The sequence below is a fragment of the Herpailurus yagouaroundi genome, unplaced genomic scaffold, assembly GCF_014898765.1.
Source record: "Herpailurus yagouaroundi ecotype Mexico unplaced genomic scaffold, PumYag 28, whole genome shotgun sequence".
NCBI lineage: Eukaryota > Metazoa > Chordata > Mammalia > Carnivora > Felidae > Herpailurus > Herpailurus yagouaroundi.
The window spans coordinates 17,131,582-17,151,909 of record NW_024412376.1 but is presented as its reverse complement, the minus strand read 5'-3'; the positions used below and the strand labels follow the sequence as shown (position 1 = coordinate 17,151,909).

The 20,328-nt window shown below is 37.6% G+C and overlaps 1 protein-coding gene across 2 annotated transcripts; it reads left to right on the top strand.

Annotated features, from left to right (window-relative positions):
- Window positions 1-8,793: 8,793 nt before the first annotated feature.
- Window positions 8,794-14,605, top strand: SAP30 (Sin3A associated protein 30). 2 transcript variants are annotated; one of them, XM_040470425.1, is made up of 4 exons: window positions 8,795-9,408; window positions 11,336-11,461; window positions 11,896-11,994; window positions 14,269-14,605. In XM_040470425.1, the coding sequence occupies exons 1-4, from the start codon at window positions 9,091-9,093 to the stop codon at window positions 14,389-14,391; spliced, it is 666 nt and encodes a 221-aa protein (XP_040326359.1). In that variant the 5' UTR covers window positions 8,795-9,090; the 3' UTR covers window positions 14,392-14,605. The 2 variants fall into 2 exon arrangements, with proteins under 2 accessions (XP_040326367.1, XP_040326359.1); XM_040470433.1 differs by lacking the exon at window positions 11,336-11,461 and having other exon boundaries at window positions 8,794-9,408.
- Window positions 14,606-20,328: the final 5,723 nt, after the last annotated feature.

Here is a 20,328-nt window from a genome sequence, read left to right as displayed (position 1 = left end):
TGTATAGAAATAATGCAACGAATTAGTCTTGATGAGAAATTTGAGGCATACAGTGTAGAAAAAATTTTAATGGAAGAATCTCAGACAGAAGTAGCACTTTATTCTGTGGCTAAAAAAAAAAAAAAAAAGAATTTTAGTAAACTATTTTTCCTGAACCCATGCAACTAAACAGTGTACAGGAACATTTGAGATCTCATTGGATTATGGATGAGGGGATGTTCCAAGAATTCTTTTCTGATCCTGGGGATTTAAAGCTATGTTCAGTCCCTTTTTGATGATTAATACCATTCCATCTTGGTAGTAGTCAGCCACATATATTTTTGTGCCCAGAGCAAGCTCCAGCATTATCTGGGAACTACGTTGCTTTCTGTATGCTTCATGCTCTGGTACGAAGAAAATCACAGTGGAAACAGCAGTGATATGCTGACCAAAATGTTACACTCTAAAAAGTATCAGTGAATGTTGTTTTGACATAAATATTACTATTTATAACCAAGCAACTTAAGGAGGTGAGAGGAAAAACCAAGCACTTGGCAGTCACACGGATCTAGGGTTAGAGTCCAATATGCAAGAACCCTAGTGAAAACTCCCATTCGATGATAGGACCCCAAGAAGCATAGTCCAAAAATGGGGATATGGACTGGAATCACTTGGTTGGCTCAGAAATCCTCAAGCATTGATGCAGGACTATTGGCACCCTTATGCACCTGCAAGAAGGAAATGAAACTCCTCTCTGGAGAAACATAACATCATCCAATACTTCAAATTACTTCTATAATTAATTTTTCAAATAAAATGAACAGCAAACAATCAAAGATAATAGGATGCGAGAAGAATCAAGAATGAGCCAACACCAGTAGAAACAACAGACAAAAGACACGGACTTAATAAGAAACATGATCTAAGAAATCACTCTGCTTGCTATGGTCATGGAAGAAAAAGTCAAGCTTATAAATTTTGTCCAGGAACTAGAACTACAGAAGTTGACACATTTTAACCAAAGACAAATGTAAAGTAAAATAACAGAATAACTAAAAGTATAAAAATTGTGGATAAATTGTAAAGTGTATCTAAAGAGAATGAGTAACTGCAAGATAGGCTAAAAGAAACAATACACAATGAGGGAAGGAAAAAATAAAATTAGAAATTAAAAATATTAAAGATAGAGTAAGAGACATGGAAGATACATGGGGATACACTGGAGTTCCAGAAATGGAGAGAATAAGGGCAGAAATTACATGTGAAGAGATAATAGCTAAGAATTTCTGAGAAATGATTAAAGATATTAATCTGTAGGGGCGCCTGGGTGGCTCAGTTGGTTAAGCATCCGACTTTGGCTCAGGTCATGATCTCACTGTCCGTGAGTTCGAGCCCCGCGTCAGGCTCTGTGCTGACAGCTTGGAGCCTAGAGCCTGCTTCAGATTCTGTGTCTTCCTCTCTCTCTGACCCTTCCCCGTTCGTGCTGATTCTCTCTTTCTCAACAACAAATAAACATTAAAAAAAATTTTTTTAAAGATATCTGTAATTTAAGAAGCCAAATGAAGTACTTTTCTTTTTAAAAAAGAAAAGGCATATTATTGAAGTAAAACCACAAAAAATCAAAGAGAAAAACTTAAAAATTGCCTGGGTGGCTCAGTCACTTGAGTTGATTTTTAGCTCAGGTCATGATCTCCCAATTCCTGGGATCAAGCCCTGCGTTGGGCTCCATGCTGTCAGTGTGGAGCCTGCTTGAGATCCTCTCTCTCCCTCTCTCTCTCTCTGTCCCTCCCCTGCTTGGACTCACTCTTTCTCTCTCTCTCTCTCTCTCTCTCTCTCTCTCTCTCTCTCTCTCTCTCAAAATAAATAAATAAACTTTATTTTTTTTTTCAACGTTTATTTATTTTTGGGACAGAGAGAGACAGAGCATGAACGGGGGAGGGGCAGAGAGAGAGGGAGACACAGAATCGGAAACAGGCTCCAGGCTCTGAGCCATCAGCCCAGAGCCTGACGCGGGGCTCGAACTCACGGACCATGAGATCGTGACCTGGCTGAAGTCGGACGCTTAACCGACTGCGCCACCCAGGCGCCCCAATAAATAAACTTTAAAATAAACAAATAAAACAAAAGAAGCGGGGGGAGAGGGAGGCGGGGGGCGGGGAGGAGATGATCCTCAAAAGAACCTTGTACTTTCTGGAAAGAAGGCAAAGTAAAGATTAATATTGGACTTTAAAAAGTAAGGATATATGCTGTACCTGTTAGGATCAGAAGAATAGAAAAAGAGTTTATAACTTCCAAATTCACTGCAAGGAAACTGAACTATTTTAAAATACTCCAAAAGAAAGCAAAACAAGTAGGAACAACAAATAGAAAGCACAAAATATGATGGATGATGGTAGGTTTAAACCCAAGTATATCAGTAATTTGTAACTATAAATAGACTAAATGCCCTGGTTAACACAAAGATTAGACTAGATTTTTAAAAAATGCAAAACTATGTTCTCTAGAGACACATTTAAGTTAACAGGATACAGAAAGACTGAGAGTAAAAAGATGAAAAAAAATAGTTGATCCTTAAGGAACGTGGGTTTGAACTTAACAGGTTCAATTATATGGGGATTTTTTATAGTACAGTGCTATAAATGTATTTTCTCTTCCTTATAATTTTCTTAATAACATTTCTTTATTATAAGAATACCGTATATAATACATACACCCATACAAAATATGTGTTAATCGGCTATTCATGTTATCACGTTATCAGTAAGGCTTCTGGTCAACAGCAGGCTCTTGGTAGTTAAGTTTTGGGGAAGTCAAAAGTTACACACAGCTTTTTGACTGCATGAGCATGAGGGGTCAGCCCCCTAAACCCCACATTGTTCAAGGGTCAACTGTATATCATGCAAACGCTAATAAGTAAAAGGCAGGTGGTGTAACTATATTAATACCAACCAGACAAAATAGAATTTAAGGCTAATAAAACCATTATAGAGATAAGGAAGTTCATCTCAGAATGTTAAAATATTCAGTTCCAGGTTCATATAACAATTCTAAATTTGTGTCAGCTAAATAACATGGTCTCAATATATGTAAAGCAAATATTGACAGAATGAAAAGGAGAAATAAACAAATTTACAAGCCTGCATAGGATATTTTAACTTACTAATTGGTAGAACAAGCAGACAAAAAGTTTCTAGGGATACATTAAAGTAAATAGCACAATTACTAGGACCAATGGACATAAATAGAATACTAACCTAATAGGAGAATATAATGTGTTTTTAAACACAGAATATTTTTATTTTTTTTTTAATTTTTTTTTCAACGTTTATTTATTTTTGGGACAGAGAGAGACGGAGCATGAACAGGGGAGGGGCAGAGAGAGAGGGAGACACAGAATCGGAAACAGGCTCCAGGCTCTGAGCCATCAGCCCAGAGCCTGACGCGGGGCTCGAACTCACGGACTGTGAGATCGTGACCTGGCTGAAGTCGGATGCTTAACCGACTGCGCCACCCAGGCGCCCCTAAACACAGAATATTTTTAAAAAATCAACCATATTCTTGGTTAAAAAGCCAACTGGAATAAATTTTAAAGGATTTAAGTCATACATATTTCTATAATGACAATGCAAATATGTTAGAAATCAGTAAGGGTAGCAGATTATCTGCATATGTTTGGAAATTAAGAAATGTACGTCTAAATAATTATGCATCAGGAGCCTGGGTGGCTCAGTCAGTTAAGTGTCTGACCCTTGATTTCAGTTCAGGTCATGATCTCACTGTTTGTGGGTTCAAGCCTGCTTGGGATTCTCTCCCTCTCTCTCTGTCCCTACCCCACTCATGCTCGTGCCTTCTGTCAAAATAAATAAACATTAAAAACAAAATAACCATGATGGATTTAAATAACGTTTTGAGCTCAATGATAATACATATCAATACTTGTGGGATATAGGCAAAGGAGTATTCATAGGGAGATGATATAGCTTCTAATTCACATATTTGTAAAGAAGTTGGTAAAATAACAGCAAAATAAACAAAGTAGAAGAAAATAATAAAGAAAGGAAAAAAATAGAAACTATGAAGAAAACTAAAATTGGTCCTTTAAAAGGCCAAATGAAATTGATAAAACACTCTAGTGAGGTCTGTTTCAAAAGAGAAAGTATATCCAGAATGAAAGGAGAAACAGCAGTACAAATCTTGTGTACATTAAAAACATAAGAGAATATTATGAGCAAGTAAACAGTATAAACATTTAGAAAAAGACAAAATTATCTGTCTCAAACACTATATATATATAGTAGCGAAACACAGAAAATCTTTCTTTTGAGACTGAGAGCAGGACAAGGATGCCTACTAACACCACTTCTTTTCTAATACTGGTGTGGAGTCCCAGCCATGTAGCAGAGTAAGAAAGAAAAGCAAATAAATTAGAAATGAAGGAACAATACTCAATATTTGCAAATTATGTGATTGACTGCACTGATAATCTAAATGAATATATAGGTAAATTAGTATGAGTAGGAAATTTCATGAATAGGAAAGTTTGCTGAATCCAGACATTATTTTGGGGGGGAAAGCAGCTTAATTTCTATACATTGGCAAAGAAAATGGAATATTAAAAAGATGCCACTTATAATAGCATCAGAAATATCAAGTACATATGGGTAAGTCTAATAAAAGATATACAAAACTTGTGCAAAATGACAAAATTTTATTAAGAGACATTACAGAAGATCTGAATGAATTGAAAACTATATCATGTTCATGGATTAGAAGGCTCAGTACTGTAAAGATGTCTATTCTCTCCTAGGTTAATGTGCAGATTCAATGCAATGTCAACCAAAAATTCCACAAAGTTCTTTTTTCTGGATGCGGGTAGCAGTTATATAGATGTTTATTTTTCCATAACTACTTAAACTGGACATTTATGTTTTATGCATTTTTGTATGCTTGCTTTATTTTAATTAAGTAAAAGAAATCATGGTGTAAAACACTGTAATAAAATAGAATTATTGGGGCGCCTGGGTGGTTCAGTCCGTTGAGCCTCTGACTTCAGCTCAGGTCATGATCTCACAGCTTGTGGGTTCGAGCCCCATGTGGGGCTCTGTGCTGATAGCTCAGAGCCCGGAGCTTGCTTCGGATTCTGTGTTTCCCTCTCTCTCCCTGCCCCTCCCCTGCTCATACTCTGTCTCTGTCTCAAAAATAAACGTTAAAATTTTTAAAATAAAAATAAATAGATAGATAGATAGATAGATAGATAGATAAACAGAAGACCCCTCAAATTATAGAAGTTTGAAGCTCCCCAAAACCTGATTCCAACCTATGCTGTGAATACTTAAAGGAAGGAATTCTTACCTGCCTTGAATATGAAGATTTGTAGAAATAAACAATGAACTATGGTTGTTATGAAAATTTCTTTGTCTGAACAATAGAGTCACTTGTAGATATATTTTAAATCAGGCATTGAGAATTGACAGTTCACCTACTCCAAGAATGCTTTCTACTTGCCAGAGATGAATTATTGCCTCCTGTGCACTAAATTTGTACCTTTTCTCATTTTATTGAGGCATATGTTTTAGTCTGTTTGGGCTGCTATAAAAATTACACCATAGACTGGGTGGCTTATAAACAACAGAAATGTATTTCTCATAGTTCTAGAAACTGGGAAGTTCAAAACCAAGGTGCTGGCAGGTCTGCGTCTGGTGAGTTGGCTTTCTAGTTCATATATGCTATCTTGTCACTTGTGTCCTCAGAGGGCAAAAGGAATGAGGGAGCTCTCAGGAGCCTCTTTCAGGAGGGCACTAATCCCATCCATGAAGGCTCGACTTCCTGGCCTAATCACCTCCCCAAGATGCTTCCTCTGAACACCATCACACTGAGGATTAGGTTTTAACGTATGAATTTTGGGAGGACACAAACATTCAGTCTTTGGCAGCATGTCTACTAGACAATGAACTCTAAAATGGCTAAGGCCCTGTTTCAATTATTAAGGCCTAGAAAAGATCCTAGTATGCAATAAAGGAGTGTTTAACTGGGCCTTTTTTTTTTTTTTAATTTTTTTTTTCAACGTTTATTTATTTTTGGGACAGAGAGAGACAGAGCATGAACGGGGGAGGGGCAGAGAGAGGGAGACACAGAATCGGAAACAGGCTCCAGGCTCTGAGCCATCAGCCCAGAGCCCGATGAGGGGCTCGAACTCACGGACCGCGAGATCGTGACCTGGTTGAAGTCGGACGCTTAACCGACTGCGCCACCCAGGCGCCCCTAACTGGGCCTTTTTAAAACTGTATTGTGTGTAAAGGAAGCCTAGCCACAAATCATTACTTCAGTAAAATTCATATGAAACTGATACATTGTTAAACCATACACATATGCATGAATTAACGTGGTCATATTTTGCAGGAGACAGATTATAAACTTCTAAGGGCAAGGACCAAACAATATTATGAATTATTTTAAAAACAAAAATGTAGAAATCCAGCATCCTAACACATTTGTTTCAGACTTTTTTTAATAAATAAAAACTTACAAATATAACAGACCCCACCTTTAAACCATTCCCAGATAGTATCCATGGCCTCTCTCCTGAGAGATGAACCCCACCCTGAAGTTGGAATGTATCCATCCTGTTCATATGTTCTCATTTTTAATCACTTAAGAAAATATATCCACGAACAATAGATACTAGTATTCTATGTTTAATAGGTGAAGGCAACATTATCTAATACAAATATGTATGACGTATATATAAACATTTAAATATCCTCGTAGCCACATTTCAAACCATAGCAACCAGTAAAATTTATTTTTTTTTCAACATTTATTTATTTTTGGCACAAAGAGAGACAGAGCATGAACGGGGGAGGGGCAGAGAGAGAGGGAGACACAGAATCGGAAACAGGCTCCAGGCTCTGAGCCATCAGCCCAGAGCCTGACGCGGGGCTCGAACTCACGGACCGCGAGATCGTGACCTGGCTGAAGTCGGACGCTTAACCGACTGCGCCACCCAGGCGCCCCTACCAGTAAAATTTATTTTAACGTTATATCTAATTCAAACCAGTATGTTCAAAATATTATCATTTCAACATGTAATAATATAAAAATTATTAATGAGCTTTTCAATATACTTACAAAAAAATTTCTGGTACTCAGTCTTTGAAATGCTGCTAGTAGTTCACACATCACATCTCAACTTGGATTCTAAATTCAGATTTCCATACACACTTAGTGTTCCAAACACACTTAAAGGTTTTCCAATAGCTGAAATCCGTTTTTAAAATTTAAATTAGTTAAAATTAAATTAACAATTCAGCTTTTCAGTAGAAATAACCACATTTCAAGTGCTCAATAGCCACATAGGCTAGCAGATACCCTGTTAGTGCAGCTTAAAAAGATAACACAAAATACCATTCAGCATCTTTCTTTTGCCCATTCAATATCTGTAATATTTTAATGCCGCCCCCCCCCCCTTTTTTTTCCTTTACCATAGTCTAGAAAGGAAAAGCAAAAATGGAATAGATGACTTTGAATTTCAGGGCAGCTGACATTTACATTTTTAAAAATATGATTTATCACTAAATTCACTCAGTAAATCTAAAAGAACTTTCAAAAGAACTTACTGCTTCGTATTTTTTAACAATGGGATTGCTGAACAGGGTACATCTGATAAAAATAATGACGCGCTGTAACCAGCAAAAGTGCAGCTTTCTTATCCGCCGCTCTCATTCTTCTACCCTGCCCTGCTCAAGCACGCGCTCACAGGCACGCACGCACATACACGCAAAGGCGCACACATACACGTACCTACACTCACGCACACACATACCCGCACGCTACACGGTCTAGCCCACAGGCGCTGGCGGATACCCAAGAAAATGCGGTTTCTTTTTCCCCTCTCGCTCCGCAGAGCGAACGCCGGGGTTTCTGAAGAGCACTCATGCTAACTCGGTATTGGTGGGGGTTCCATATCCTCTTTTAAAGAGACTGGACTCCGCCCCATTAGAGGAGAAACTGCAAAGGTTGGAAGTGGAGGCGGAAAGAAGCCCTGTTATTAACCAACTCGTCAGCAGCTCCACCTCAGGAAGCGGCCGACTTTGTGTGCGCCCAAGAATGAAACGTATTCCTTGCAGGAATGTGCAAGGATTTAAAAAGGGCCTTAAGCTGAGGCACTTGGGAAGAAGCCATGTCACGGTCGAGGTCGAGATGGGCGTTTTCGCCTAAGCAGGCGCCCCTAAACAGTCTGACGCGTCAATGAACGGAACTGTTATCCAGCAGCCGGGTTAGCGGCAGGACCTCCAGGACCCGAAGAGGGCCAGCTTGCATGAATTTTCCTTGGTTTGGGTTTCCCACAAAAGCATGACCACACCAAGCCTTTTTCCACAGATATGAAAAGCCCCGAAACTTTTTTACTCCACACCTTCACTCTCCTCCCCTCTTAGCCCCAGCCCCCGGCATTTTGCGCTTCGTCTCTGGAGCTGAGTGACCTCTTCCTCTAGAACGCCAACTCTGCAAAATCCCGGTAGCTAAACACAATCCAACCTCGCGGGAGGGACAAGAAGCGAGAAAACATCACAACCCTCAAATACACGCCCCCTGTTTTCCCCGTGCTTTAAAAAAAGAAGCAGCAGCAGCCCAACCCGTCTCTACGCGATGCATGCTAGGATTAGTAGTTCTCCCAATCCCTGAGGCGCCGAGTCAGGGAAGAACTCAGGTTGACTCTCCCGCCGAGAACTACAATTCCCGTGGTGCCCTGCGACAGAGTGGAAGGGGCGGGACAGGAGAGGGCGCGTCGCGCTTGCGCAAGACAAGGGGCTGGAGGGAGGCGGAGGCGCTCGGGTCCAACTGCTGAAGCGTCTCCATGTGACAGTGAGTGGGGTCCTAACTCTTGGCGCCGCCTGACTCTGGTTCTTAACCCAAAGCACTGTCCACTGTCCCGACGCCAGCAGATCCCAGCAGGCTAGGGCGCTTGGTGTTTGGTCGTGCCGCCGGAGGAATTGTCGCCGCCGGGTCAGGTGCCTGAGAGACCCCGCGGAGACCCCAGAGTCTCCGGAGAGAGGCAGAGCGGCGAGGCGAGCGGGGATTTCTGTCAGTGCCGGCGTCCCAGAGCGCGGAGACATGAACGGCTTCACGCCCGAGGAGATGAGCCGCGGCGGGGACGCGGCAGCCGCCGTGGCCGCCGTGGTCGCTGCCGCCGCCGCCGCCGCCGCTTCGGCAGGGAACGGGGCAGGGGCCGGCGCCGGGGCTGAGGTGCCGGGTGCCGGGGCCGTCTCGGCGGCTGGGCCCCCGGGAGCGGCAGGGCCCGGGCCCGGACAGCTGTGCTGTCTGCGGGAGGAAGGTGAGCGGTGCGGCCGTGCGGCAGGCAACGCCAGCTTCAGCAAGAGGATCCAGAAGAGCATCTCCCAGAAGAAGGTGAAGATCGAGCTGGATAAGAGCGTAAGTGACGGCGGGACGGGACGGCCTTGCCCTGCCCACCCCCTTGGGGCTCCGGGAGCGGTGCAGACGGCGGTTGTTGGGCGGAGGGTTCCGGGGTCCCCCTAGACCTGGCTGCAGTGGGAACCCGTTGTGTGGTCTCTGGTAGGAAGCAAACAACAAAGTCGCTGCAACTCTGACCTCCACCCCCACCGACACACTCGCATTCCGTGATTCCGCTCCTCCCCCACCCCTCCTGCCCGCGCCCCCCCCCCCCCCCCCCCCCCCCCGCGCCCTCCACTCCCACCCCCCGCGCGCTCCACGAGTCGATTCTGTTCGCAGTCTTCCCCCTTCCTCCTTCCCTGAGATCGGGAAACGAAACAAAGGGACCGCCGCTCGGAGGGCCCGGAGTAGTTTTCTTGCAACCCGGCAGGCTCCTTCTGGAATGGAGGCGCCTTCTTTGTTTTGCTGCCCTCGCTGGCGTTTGGCCCCCGGGAGCAGCTCCCCTTGTGTGGGGAAAGTGGAGTCCTGCCACGACCGAGGACCTGATAACCTCAGCAAGAAAGACCCCTTTCCCCGTTCGTCCAAGTACCGTGTGGGAAGCTGAGCTCACCCCGCGCCTTGCAGGGAGCGGGGATTGTGAACGATGTCAGCATCTAGCGCAGCTGCTGGGAACGTGGGGAACACGTAGCCTCTGCTGTTTTGCCATCCGTTTGGCAGCCATCGGGATTTTTTTTTCCGTCCTTTCTTCGCACATCTGGTGGTGGTGGTGGTGGTGGTGGTTGTTTTTGACCCTCTAAGGTTTTTAGAAACAAGCGTCGCCACTTTTAGGAGTTCTGGCTGGCAGTAAATGAATCACAAGATGCCAGAATCTAGTACACATTCTGCATATTTTTAACTTGGACTTAGTTTAAAAGTTAATTTAAAAGCTTTAGGCCTTAATGATTTGGTTTTTTAAAGGAGTTTAACTTAGTATATGAAGCTCAATATTTCACGTTGTTACCATGCAGCTCTCAAGACTACATTTAATTGAAGCTTTTGCAGAGTTTATTTGTGATACTTTCTGCCTGTTAAACAGGTAGTTCTTGGTCATGCTCATGAGCAACTTTTCAAGTAAACTTGAATTTCACATTCCTTTGGTTGGGAAAACATACTACAGATAAATGCACTCATTAAATATTCAAGTTTATATTTCAACTTTAAATGTAAGTAGGATATGAAATCAATAGCTCATTTGTAAAAATGGATAGTTTTGTATCTATATGATAATTTGGGTGTTGAGAAAGAATCGAAAGCATACATCATGCTATTAAAATACACTCTTTGGGGGCGCCTGGGTGGCGCAGTCGGTTAAGCGTCGGACTTCAGCCAGGTCACGATCTCGCGGTCCATGAGTTCGAGCCCCGCGTCGGGCTCTGGGCTGATGGCTCAGAGCCTGGAGCCTGTTTCCGATTCTGTGTCTCCCTCTCTCTCTGCCCCTCCCCCGTGCATGCTCTGTCTCTCTCTGTCGCAAAAATAAATAAACGTTGAAAAAAAAAATTTTTTTTAAAATAAAATACACTCTTTGAGTAAATACTATGAAATAGCAATTTGTGGGCAACGTCATCTTTCCCCTTGGTAAAAAAGCAGCATGACCTAGTAAATCTAGTTCAGCCCCCCTGCAATTTAATGACAAAATCCAGAGAGTTGAAATTTCTCATTCTGCTTCTCTGTCTCCCTTCTCTCCTCTACTTACACCACTCCCCACCCACCCCACCCCCCAATCTTCTTAACTGTACTGCTGTACATGGTATGTTTTAACTGGATGCAGGACTTAAGCCTAGAAACATGCTGTTGTCTTAACAGTGGCCTGTTTTGACTGTTTTTATTTTTAATAATTCACTGTGCCCAGTGTATTTTACTAATACATAGGTTACATAATCATAAATAGTCTGTGAAACTTTTGTTTCAGGCAAGGCATCTTTACATTTGTGATTATCATAAAAACTTAATTCAGAGTGTTCGAAACAGAAGAAAGAGGAAAGGGAGTGATGATGATGGAGGAGATTCACCTGTTCAAGATATTGATACTCCAGAGGTAAAGTTTCTGTATGTTGAATGTAAATCCTAAGTATTCCATTCTGTAACTTGTATTAAAAGATATGAACGCCTTTTAAAAATACTTAAAGCAAAAAATCTGAAAATGAAAGTAAAATTAAATATAGCCAGTTAACAAGCAGTTACACAATTTAACTTGTGTTTTCAGTTGACAATGCTTATAGCTCTGTTGCCTTCTAACTTCTTTTTGCTCCCAGTTTTCAATATTTATCTTCAAAAGATTAAAGTGTTTAATACATTTATAGTTTTGATTATATAAAAGGGATAATGGAATGGACTTAAGTAATGTAATTTTTGTTGTTTAATAATGGAATTACATTTTTATTGTGCCAAAATTGAAATGTTTTTGTATGTATCAAAGATAACTATTTTGAAAATTGTATGAACTAATTCATATATGTTTAATTTTCCTAGGTTGATTTATATCAATTACAAGTAAATACACTTCGGAGATACAAAAGACACTTCAAACTATCAACCAGACCAGGACTTAATAAAGCACAACTTGTTGAGGTATTTATGAGTTTTAAACTATTTACACTTTAAATGAGCCTGTTCATACAAAAAAGAGGCATTAAAGGCTAATGAAATTGTTAATGTAGAATATATACCAATGCATTTTAGTTGGATCAGTTAATAAAAGATCTATTGTGGAAGAATCTAGTTTCTTAGAAATGTCTGTCTGCCTCTTAAATTTCTGTACGTTACAACTGCTTACTGGATTGTATATAGTTTTCTAAGCATCTTCTGATACTGCCTCTCAGAAATATTGGGTGATAATTTTTAAATTCTCATTCTAGAAATCTGTTGGTTTTAAAATTCTACTTAGTAAACATTTATTGAACACCTAATTGAGGCATAATAAAAGAAATTGATAAGCTTTGATGTCATCATTAGAATTTATTTTTTGAAGTTTCTGATGGATTAGATCTACAGATAAACCCATAAATAGTATTCCTATTTGTTGATTTAACTTGTTGACTTAACTATTTCAGAATTTGGCCTTATTGATGTTTGCTTTATTTGAGGTGTCTATGCTTTCGTCACATCTAGAAGATGCAAAGACTCTTGTCCAACATTTTACATAGTTTTTGCTTTGTTATAGAACTAACTTCTAGTCCTTTGGTAAATTTTGAAATGTGTGTGTTCTCAGGAATTAATAGAACCAAGAAATCTGTGAATCCAATTAAGTTGTCTATAGATTTATATATTTATACTTTAATCATTTTACATAAAAATGCTTAGTCTACTAGACAGAATAGAAATGTAAACATATAAATCAGTTTTATCATATTTTTTAGCTTGGGGGTTTAGTAAGGCAACGTTTTCTAAAACATGCACATGGAAAAAGGTAAAAGATACGGAAAGTATAATTCTTTGGCAGAATGCTTTTTAACATTGTTGAGATCTAATATATTGACTTTTTAGCCAGAATTTCCTCTTTCCATCTTGCCACAAAAATTCAGTTTTTCTTTAAATTTGATACAACAGAAACACAGATATTATCTATTGTGATGAAACTGTATCCATATATACTGATACTGATCAAGTGGAAGTTACTTTTGTTTTGAGACAAATGAGAACCAGAGAACTAATTATTTTATATGTTATATTTAATGTATGGTTGACCCTTGAATGACTCAGGACTTGGGGGCACAGTTAGAAATCTGCATATAACTTTTGATTGTGCAAAAACTTAGCTACTAATAGCCTACTGTTGACTGGAACCCTTCCTGAAAACATAAACTGTCCAATTATCATATTCTGTATGTCTTATGTATTATATATATTCTTATTGTGTTAGAATAAAGTAAGCTAAAGAAAAGAAAATGTTATTAAAATCATGTGGAAGAGAAAGTATATTTCTAATACGGTACTGTATTTATTGGGGGAAAAAAGCATGTAAATGGACCCTTGCAGCTCAAACCTGTGTTATACAGGGGTCAGCTGTATTTTTTTTTTTTTTAATGTCTAAGTCACAACTCAAATATTTGGTAATCTGATCTTTAAAAAGTTATATTATTTCCGGAGCCATTTTCTTCTTTAGAAATGAGAAACAATCCAAACAGCCATGAGTGTTATAGTTTACTTAGTCAGAAATGCAGATAAGTGGTAAGTGATCCCAGAGTCAGATGACTGTCCTCCTTAAATCTTATCATATGAATAACTTTTTCATTAAGAAGTTTTATTTTCTACAATCTAGATAAGCATATCAACACCCTAGTTTAATCTATTGTACTTCTATTGGTAGTTGCAGTGCACATGTTAGATTAGCATAATGAAAAGCCCAGAGGGCAGATAAATATTCTTCAGTGAAAGTTCCTCTTTTCCCTCTCATTTTCCATCAATAATACTTATTCAGAAAAACTTTCAAGGAACTTTAAAGAGTACTGCCAGTACCAAAACTTTTTCAACTATATATTTATCCTTTTTCTGTGAGTAGGATCTACATTCTGTTTATTTCATTGGTACCTAAAGTTTAAAAATATTTACTTACTAATGTAGAGTCTAATTATAAAATTTAAATACATCCTAAATTAATGTATCTTTAATTGAGTGGGTTGGAGGGTCCTTTGAAATCACACTATCTCTTGCTCATAACATCTTATTCTGATGTGCTTTTCATCTTGCTGGTATTTTGTTAAACAGTTTATTTTTAAAAAGAGATAGCTCTTATCACATAGCACATTTTCTTTTAATTAATGTGTTTTTTTTTTTTTTTACCTAGTATGAAATCTGTTAATATCTATAATTTAATTTCAATTTTTTTTTTTTTTTTTTTTATAGATAGTTGGTTGCCACTTTAGGTCTATTCCAGTGAATGAAAAAGACACCTTAACATATTTCATCTACTCAGTGAAGAATGACAAGAACAAATCAGATCTCAAGGTTGATAGTGGTGTTCACTAGGAGAGATGGAATTGAGACTAAGACTTGGATGTTCAGATGCTAAGACTGTTTACTGTTTTTTCACATGTAGAAATGTTCCTTGTGTATTTTTTTACAGAGGATTTTCTCTGGTTTTATTTTCTTTGTTTCTGACTCTAATAATTAGTTGGAAACTCATGTAAAATGAGCTTTCCTAGATTAAAAAATATTTTAAATAAAGGTGATTACTATTATAGTTGCTTCAGTGTATTCATTTTGTGAAACTTGATTTTTATATTAAACTGATCAGGTACTACTTTTAATTGAGAGTTTAATGTAAGGATCATTTTGTTACCACTTTTTTTTTGTGAGGTTAAGGAGAAATAACAAATGTAGTACATTTGCTTTCTCTGGGATGATCTGATTTGGAATCAAGGATATCCTAATTAGCATTATTTTTTAAAGTGCTTTTTAGTGCTAACAGGTTTGAAAAATAGACTTCCATTGAGGTGCAACTTCTTTCTTATTTCCATTATTGTTATTATTATTACTACTACTACTTGATAGAGTATTAGGAAGAACAGTTTAATTTATATACCTACCTCCTTCCAAAGAAGACTTAATGTGTCAGAAAAGATTAACACAATGCTGAAAGTTGAAATAACATAGAATTAATTTTGTTTCTTTAAATTTTGTCTTAGAGAAAAGATGTTTATATGGAATGAACATAGAAGTTCTGCAGTGCCCATTAATTTTCATTCATGCCCTATATTGTTTACATTGCAAATTAAAACTCATAAGTTGGAGAGATCTAGAAATCAAACAAGATCTTTAAAGTCTGGTCCATATGTAGCTCTGACTTAATTTATATCCTATTTTCTTTTACATTCTCAGCCCATTTTCTGTTAAAATTCTTATAATTACAAATCAAATTTATAGTTTATGACACCAAAACAAAACAATAGCTTCAGTTAATGTCCTTGATTATGGTGCAGATTTTAGGCTGGAAACAAACGGATCAGAACATTAATGTAGCTCAAGGTTTCTCAAGGTTGACATTTGGGCCTTTATTCTTTATTGTGGGAGATGTCCTATGTGTTACAGTTTTAGCAGCATCATGCAGGCCACACTAGTGCCAGTGGCACTCCAAAGGTGTGACAACCAAAGCTATCCCTAAATGTTGCCAAACATGCCCTAGGAAGCAAAATTACCCATAGTGAAGAACCACTGATGTAGCTGAATCTAAAGTACTGGTTTATTAGAAGTTTCGTCCATGTATTTTTAAATGTACGGAATGTATTGGCAGCTACAAAATATGGTGAAAAATAAAGCAACTATTCTTTGTTCTTGCTGTAACTATTTAAAGATTTACAGTTGACCCTTTAACAATGCAGGGACTGGGGTGGCAACCACTGACTGCATGGTTGAAATCCGTATACAACTTGGGACTTTCCCCAAATTTAACTACTAATAGCCTACTGTTGGCTGGGAGCCTCTTTAATAATATAAACAGTTAATTAACATATATTCTGTATGTTACATATATTATATACTGTATGCTTATAATAAAGTAAGCTAGAGGAAAGAAAATGTTATTAAAACCATAAGGAAGAAAAAATACGTTTTCAGTACTGTGCTGTAAAGAATCTGCATATATGTGGACTTGCACAGTTCAAATCCATGTTGTTCAAGGGTCAACTGTACATTATTAATGGGCAGAGACTGTGATAATTGGTATTAACAGAATCCTGTCATTTCTGGCATTCCAGAAATCTTTGTGAGAAGTTTTAGCTATCTGAAAGTGAACCACATAACTAGAAGAGGATGGTTTATTTAAAGAAAGTAATAACTGCCACATATTTTTATCTAAATCTATAATGTATAAAAAGTTAATTTTTTTAATGTTTATTTTTGAGAGAGACCGAGCATGAGTGGGGGAGGGGCAGAGAGAGAGACAGAATCTGAAACAGGCTCTAGGCTCCAACCTGTCAGCACAGAGCCTGATGCAGGGTTTGAACCCACGAACCGTGAAATCATGACCTGAGCCAAAGTCAGACATTTAACTGAGACACCCAGGTGCCCCAAAAGTTAATTTTTTAATAAAACTTGACTGTAGGGTTACTTTTTCCTATAAAAACACTCCGTTCTTGTGAAAGAAGGTTGAAATAATTTGCTTACATTAAATTATCTGTTTATGATGTAACATTTGACTAGCAGTGTTAATTTCATATAGTTAATTATTTGCATAAAATGTAGTTGGATAAAAAGTGAAAAGAGTTCTGGATGTTAGTTATCCAGTGAAATTAAATCCTTGTGAGAGCAATTTAAAGCATGAAAATTGAGAACTTCATCAAAGCTGAGGAACTCAAGATTCTGCAGTTTTATATAAAATTTGTAATTATTTGCTATTAGGTTTTAAAATTTAATTCACTAGAAATCTTTTTCTGTGTTTATATCTGAACCAAAAAAAAAAAAAATCGCATATCTCTGTAAGGGCATAGGTTACTTATAATGTTAGAGCATCAGAAGAATCCAAAATTGGGATAAAAGGAAAAAAACATAATGAGTAGCAGGTATTCAAGAAATAAGTCAGTTATTTGGTAGAACTATCTTCTATTGAACAATTTAGGAAAAGGCTAAAAATTAGTACCTGAAATATATTTCTTTACAAAAACAAGCTCTATATATTATTTCTACGTGAAGTTTTTTTTTTTTAATTGAGGTAAAATTTATATGGTAGTATTCCATTTTAAACTATATAATTTGGTGGTAGTGTATTCACAATGTTGTATAACCACCAGTTCTAATTTCAAAATTTTTCATCACCCCATAAAAACACTCATAAGTAATCAATCACTTCCATTTCCTCCTCTTCATCCCCTGCTAACCTCTAATCTGCTTTCTGGCTCTATGAATTTGCCCATTATGAATATATTCTCTAAAGGGATTCATATATGTCCTTTTGGGTTTTTTCACATAGCATGTATGTTCAAGGTTCGTCCAAGTTGCGGTATATTCATCAGTACTTGGTTCCTTTTAATAGCTGAATAATATTCAATTGTGTGGTATGTGATGTGTTTGTATGTGTGTATGTGTATCACAATTTGTTTATTCATCCGTAGATGTACATTTGGGTTTCTACCTTTGGCTATTAATAATGCTGCGATGAACATTTCTGTACATGTTTCTTTTTGAACATGTTTTCATTTCTTTTAGGTATATACCTAGGAGTAGAATTGTTGAATCATATGGTAATTCTAGATTTAACTTTTTGAGGAGCCTCCAGATTTCCATAGTAGCTATACCATTTTACATTCCCACAGCAATGTACAAGAGTTTCTATGTCTCCAAATTGCCAATAGTGTATTTCCTATTTTATTTTTTTTAATTAAATTCATCCTACTGGGTGTTAAATGGTATCTCATTGTAGTTTTGATTTGCATTTCCTTAATGACCATTGATACTGAATATCTTTTCACATGCATGTTGTCCACTTGTATTATCTTCTTTAGAGAATATCTATTTAAATCCTTTGCTTATTTTTTTTAATTGGATTGATTGTCTTCTTGTTGCAGGAGTTTTTCTGTATATGGATATTAAGTCCATATTTAATATACAAGTTGCAAATATTTTCTCCCATTCTGTGGATTGCCTTTTCATATTCTTGATAATGTTCTTTGATGCACAAAAGGTTTTAGTTTTTATGTAGTCTAATTTATTTTTTCTTTTGTTACTCTTTTGGTATCAGATCTAAGAATTCATTGCCAAATCTGAGGTTATGAAGCTTATAACTTCAGGACTTAAATTCAGGTCATTGGCCTGTTTTGAGTCAATTTTTGTACATGGAGTGAGGTAGAGGTTCAACTTAATTGTTTTGAATGTGGTTATCCATTTGTCTCAGCACCATTTATTGAAGACTATTTTTCACTGAATGGTTTTGGCACCCTTGTCAAAAATCAATTTGCCATAGATGTTTGGGTTTATCTATGTATTCTCAATTCTATTATATTGGTTCATATATCTATTCTTATGCCAGTACTAGAATCTTTTGACTGTTGCAGCCTTGCAGTAAGTTTTGAAGTCAGGAAGTGTGAGTTCTCCTACCCATTTTCCTTTTTCAATATCATTTAGGCTGTCTGAGATCCTTTGTAGTTCCATATTGGTTTTTCCATTTCTTGCCAAAAGGCCTTTTGAATTTTGATGAATGCTGTATTAAATCTCTAGATCACTTTAAGATTGCCGTATTAATAATGTTAAGTATATCAGTCCATGAACATGGGATGTCTTTCCATTTATTTTGGTTTTTAAAAGTTTCTTTCAGCAATGTTTATAGTTTCCAGTTTCCATGCCCTACACCATCTTGATTAAATTTATTTCTGATATTTTATTCTTTTTGTTGCTACTGTGAATAGAATTATTTTCTTGATTTCTTTTTGTGTATTGTTTATTACTGGTGTAAAGAAACACAACTGATTTTTGTGTGTTGACCACTACAACTGCTGAATTTCATTTATTACCTCTAGTGGTATTTGTGTATATTCTAGGAGGTTTTCTATATACAGACTCATGTTAACTGTGAACAGAGATAGTTTTATTTCTTCTTTTCCAATTTGGATATCATTTATTTTTTATTATTATTATTATTATTATTATTATTATTATTATTATTGCCAAAATGCTCTAGCTAGGATTTCCAGTACAGTGTTGACTAGCAGTGGTGAAAGCAGGCATCCTTGTTCTTCGGAGGAGATGTTTCAGTCTTTTACCATTGACTATGATGTTATCTCTAAGTGTTTTATAAATGCTCTTTATCATGTTAAGGAAATTCCTCTCTATTTGTAGTTTTCTGGGTATTTTTATCTTGAAATGGTGTTGAATTTTGTAAAATACTTTTTCTGTAACTATTGAGATGATCATGTGTTTTCCCCCCTTTAGTCTATTAATGTGATGTATTACATCAAATGTTTTTCTTTCTTTCTTTCTTTCTTTTTTTTTTTAATTTATTTATTTTGGGCACTGGGTGGCTCAGTCACTTAAGCATCTGACTTCAGCTCAGGTCATGATCTCACGGATTTGTGAGTTCACGTCCCATGTCAGGCTCTGCTAACAACTCAGAGCCTAGAGCCTGCATCAGATTCCATGTCTCCCTCTCTGTCCCTCCCCTACTCTCACTCTGTCTCTCTCTCTCAAAAGTAAATAAAAAAATTTTTTTAAATGTATTTATTTTGAGAAAGAATGGGGGAGGAGCAGAGAGAGAAAGAGAGAATCCCAAGCAGGCTCACATTATCAGCCTAGGGCCAGACACAGGGCTCGAACTCACCAACTAGGAGATCATGACCTGAGCCAAAGTCAGACACTCAACTGACTGAGCCACCCAGATGCCCCTCAAATGGTTTTCTTATATTGAACCACCCTTGCATTCCTGGGATAAATTTTACTTGGTCATGGTATATAATCCTTCTAATGTGCTTTTCAGTTTGGCTTCTTAATATTTTTTTGAAGAGTTTTGCATCTATATTCATAAGGGATATTGGTCTGGAGTTTCCTCAGATTGTCCATGCCTGACTTTGGTATCAGGGTAATGTTGATATGGGTTTTTATTTGTAAAATTCTTGGAATATAGGGGCTACATATATGCCATATATTTCTCTCTAGATACACCACTCTGCAAAGTTGAGCCCATCATGGTATCATTCTATAGAAGTAAATTGGAGAAGCTAAATCAGTGTTAATTTACTATAATTTTCTAATATCAATTTCTCTTCAAATCTTTGAGAGTAAAGTTTGGGCTTAGGCTCTTACTGCAAAATGATTTAGAAGTATATGAATTTGATTATTTTTTCTTTTTTGGGAGAATTACTTTAAAGCCTGTAATGCTTTACTGATGGGATCGTTTCCATTTTATTTTATTATTTTTTAATGTTTATTTTTAAGAGAGAGAGTGTACATGTGCAAGCCGGCGGGGGGGGGGGGGGGGGA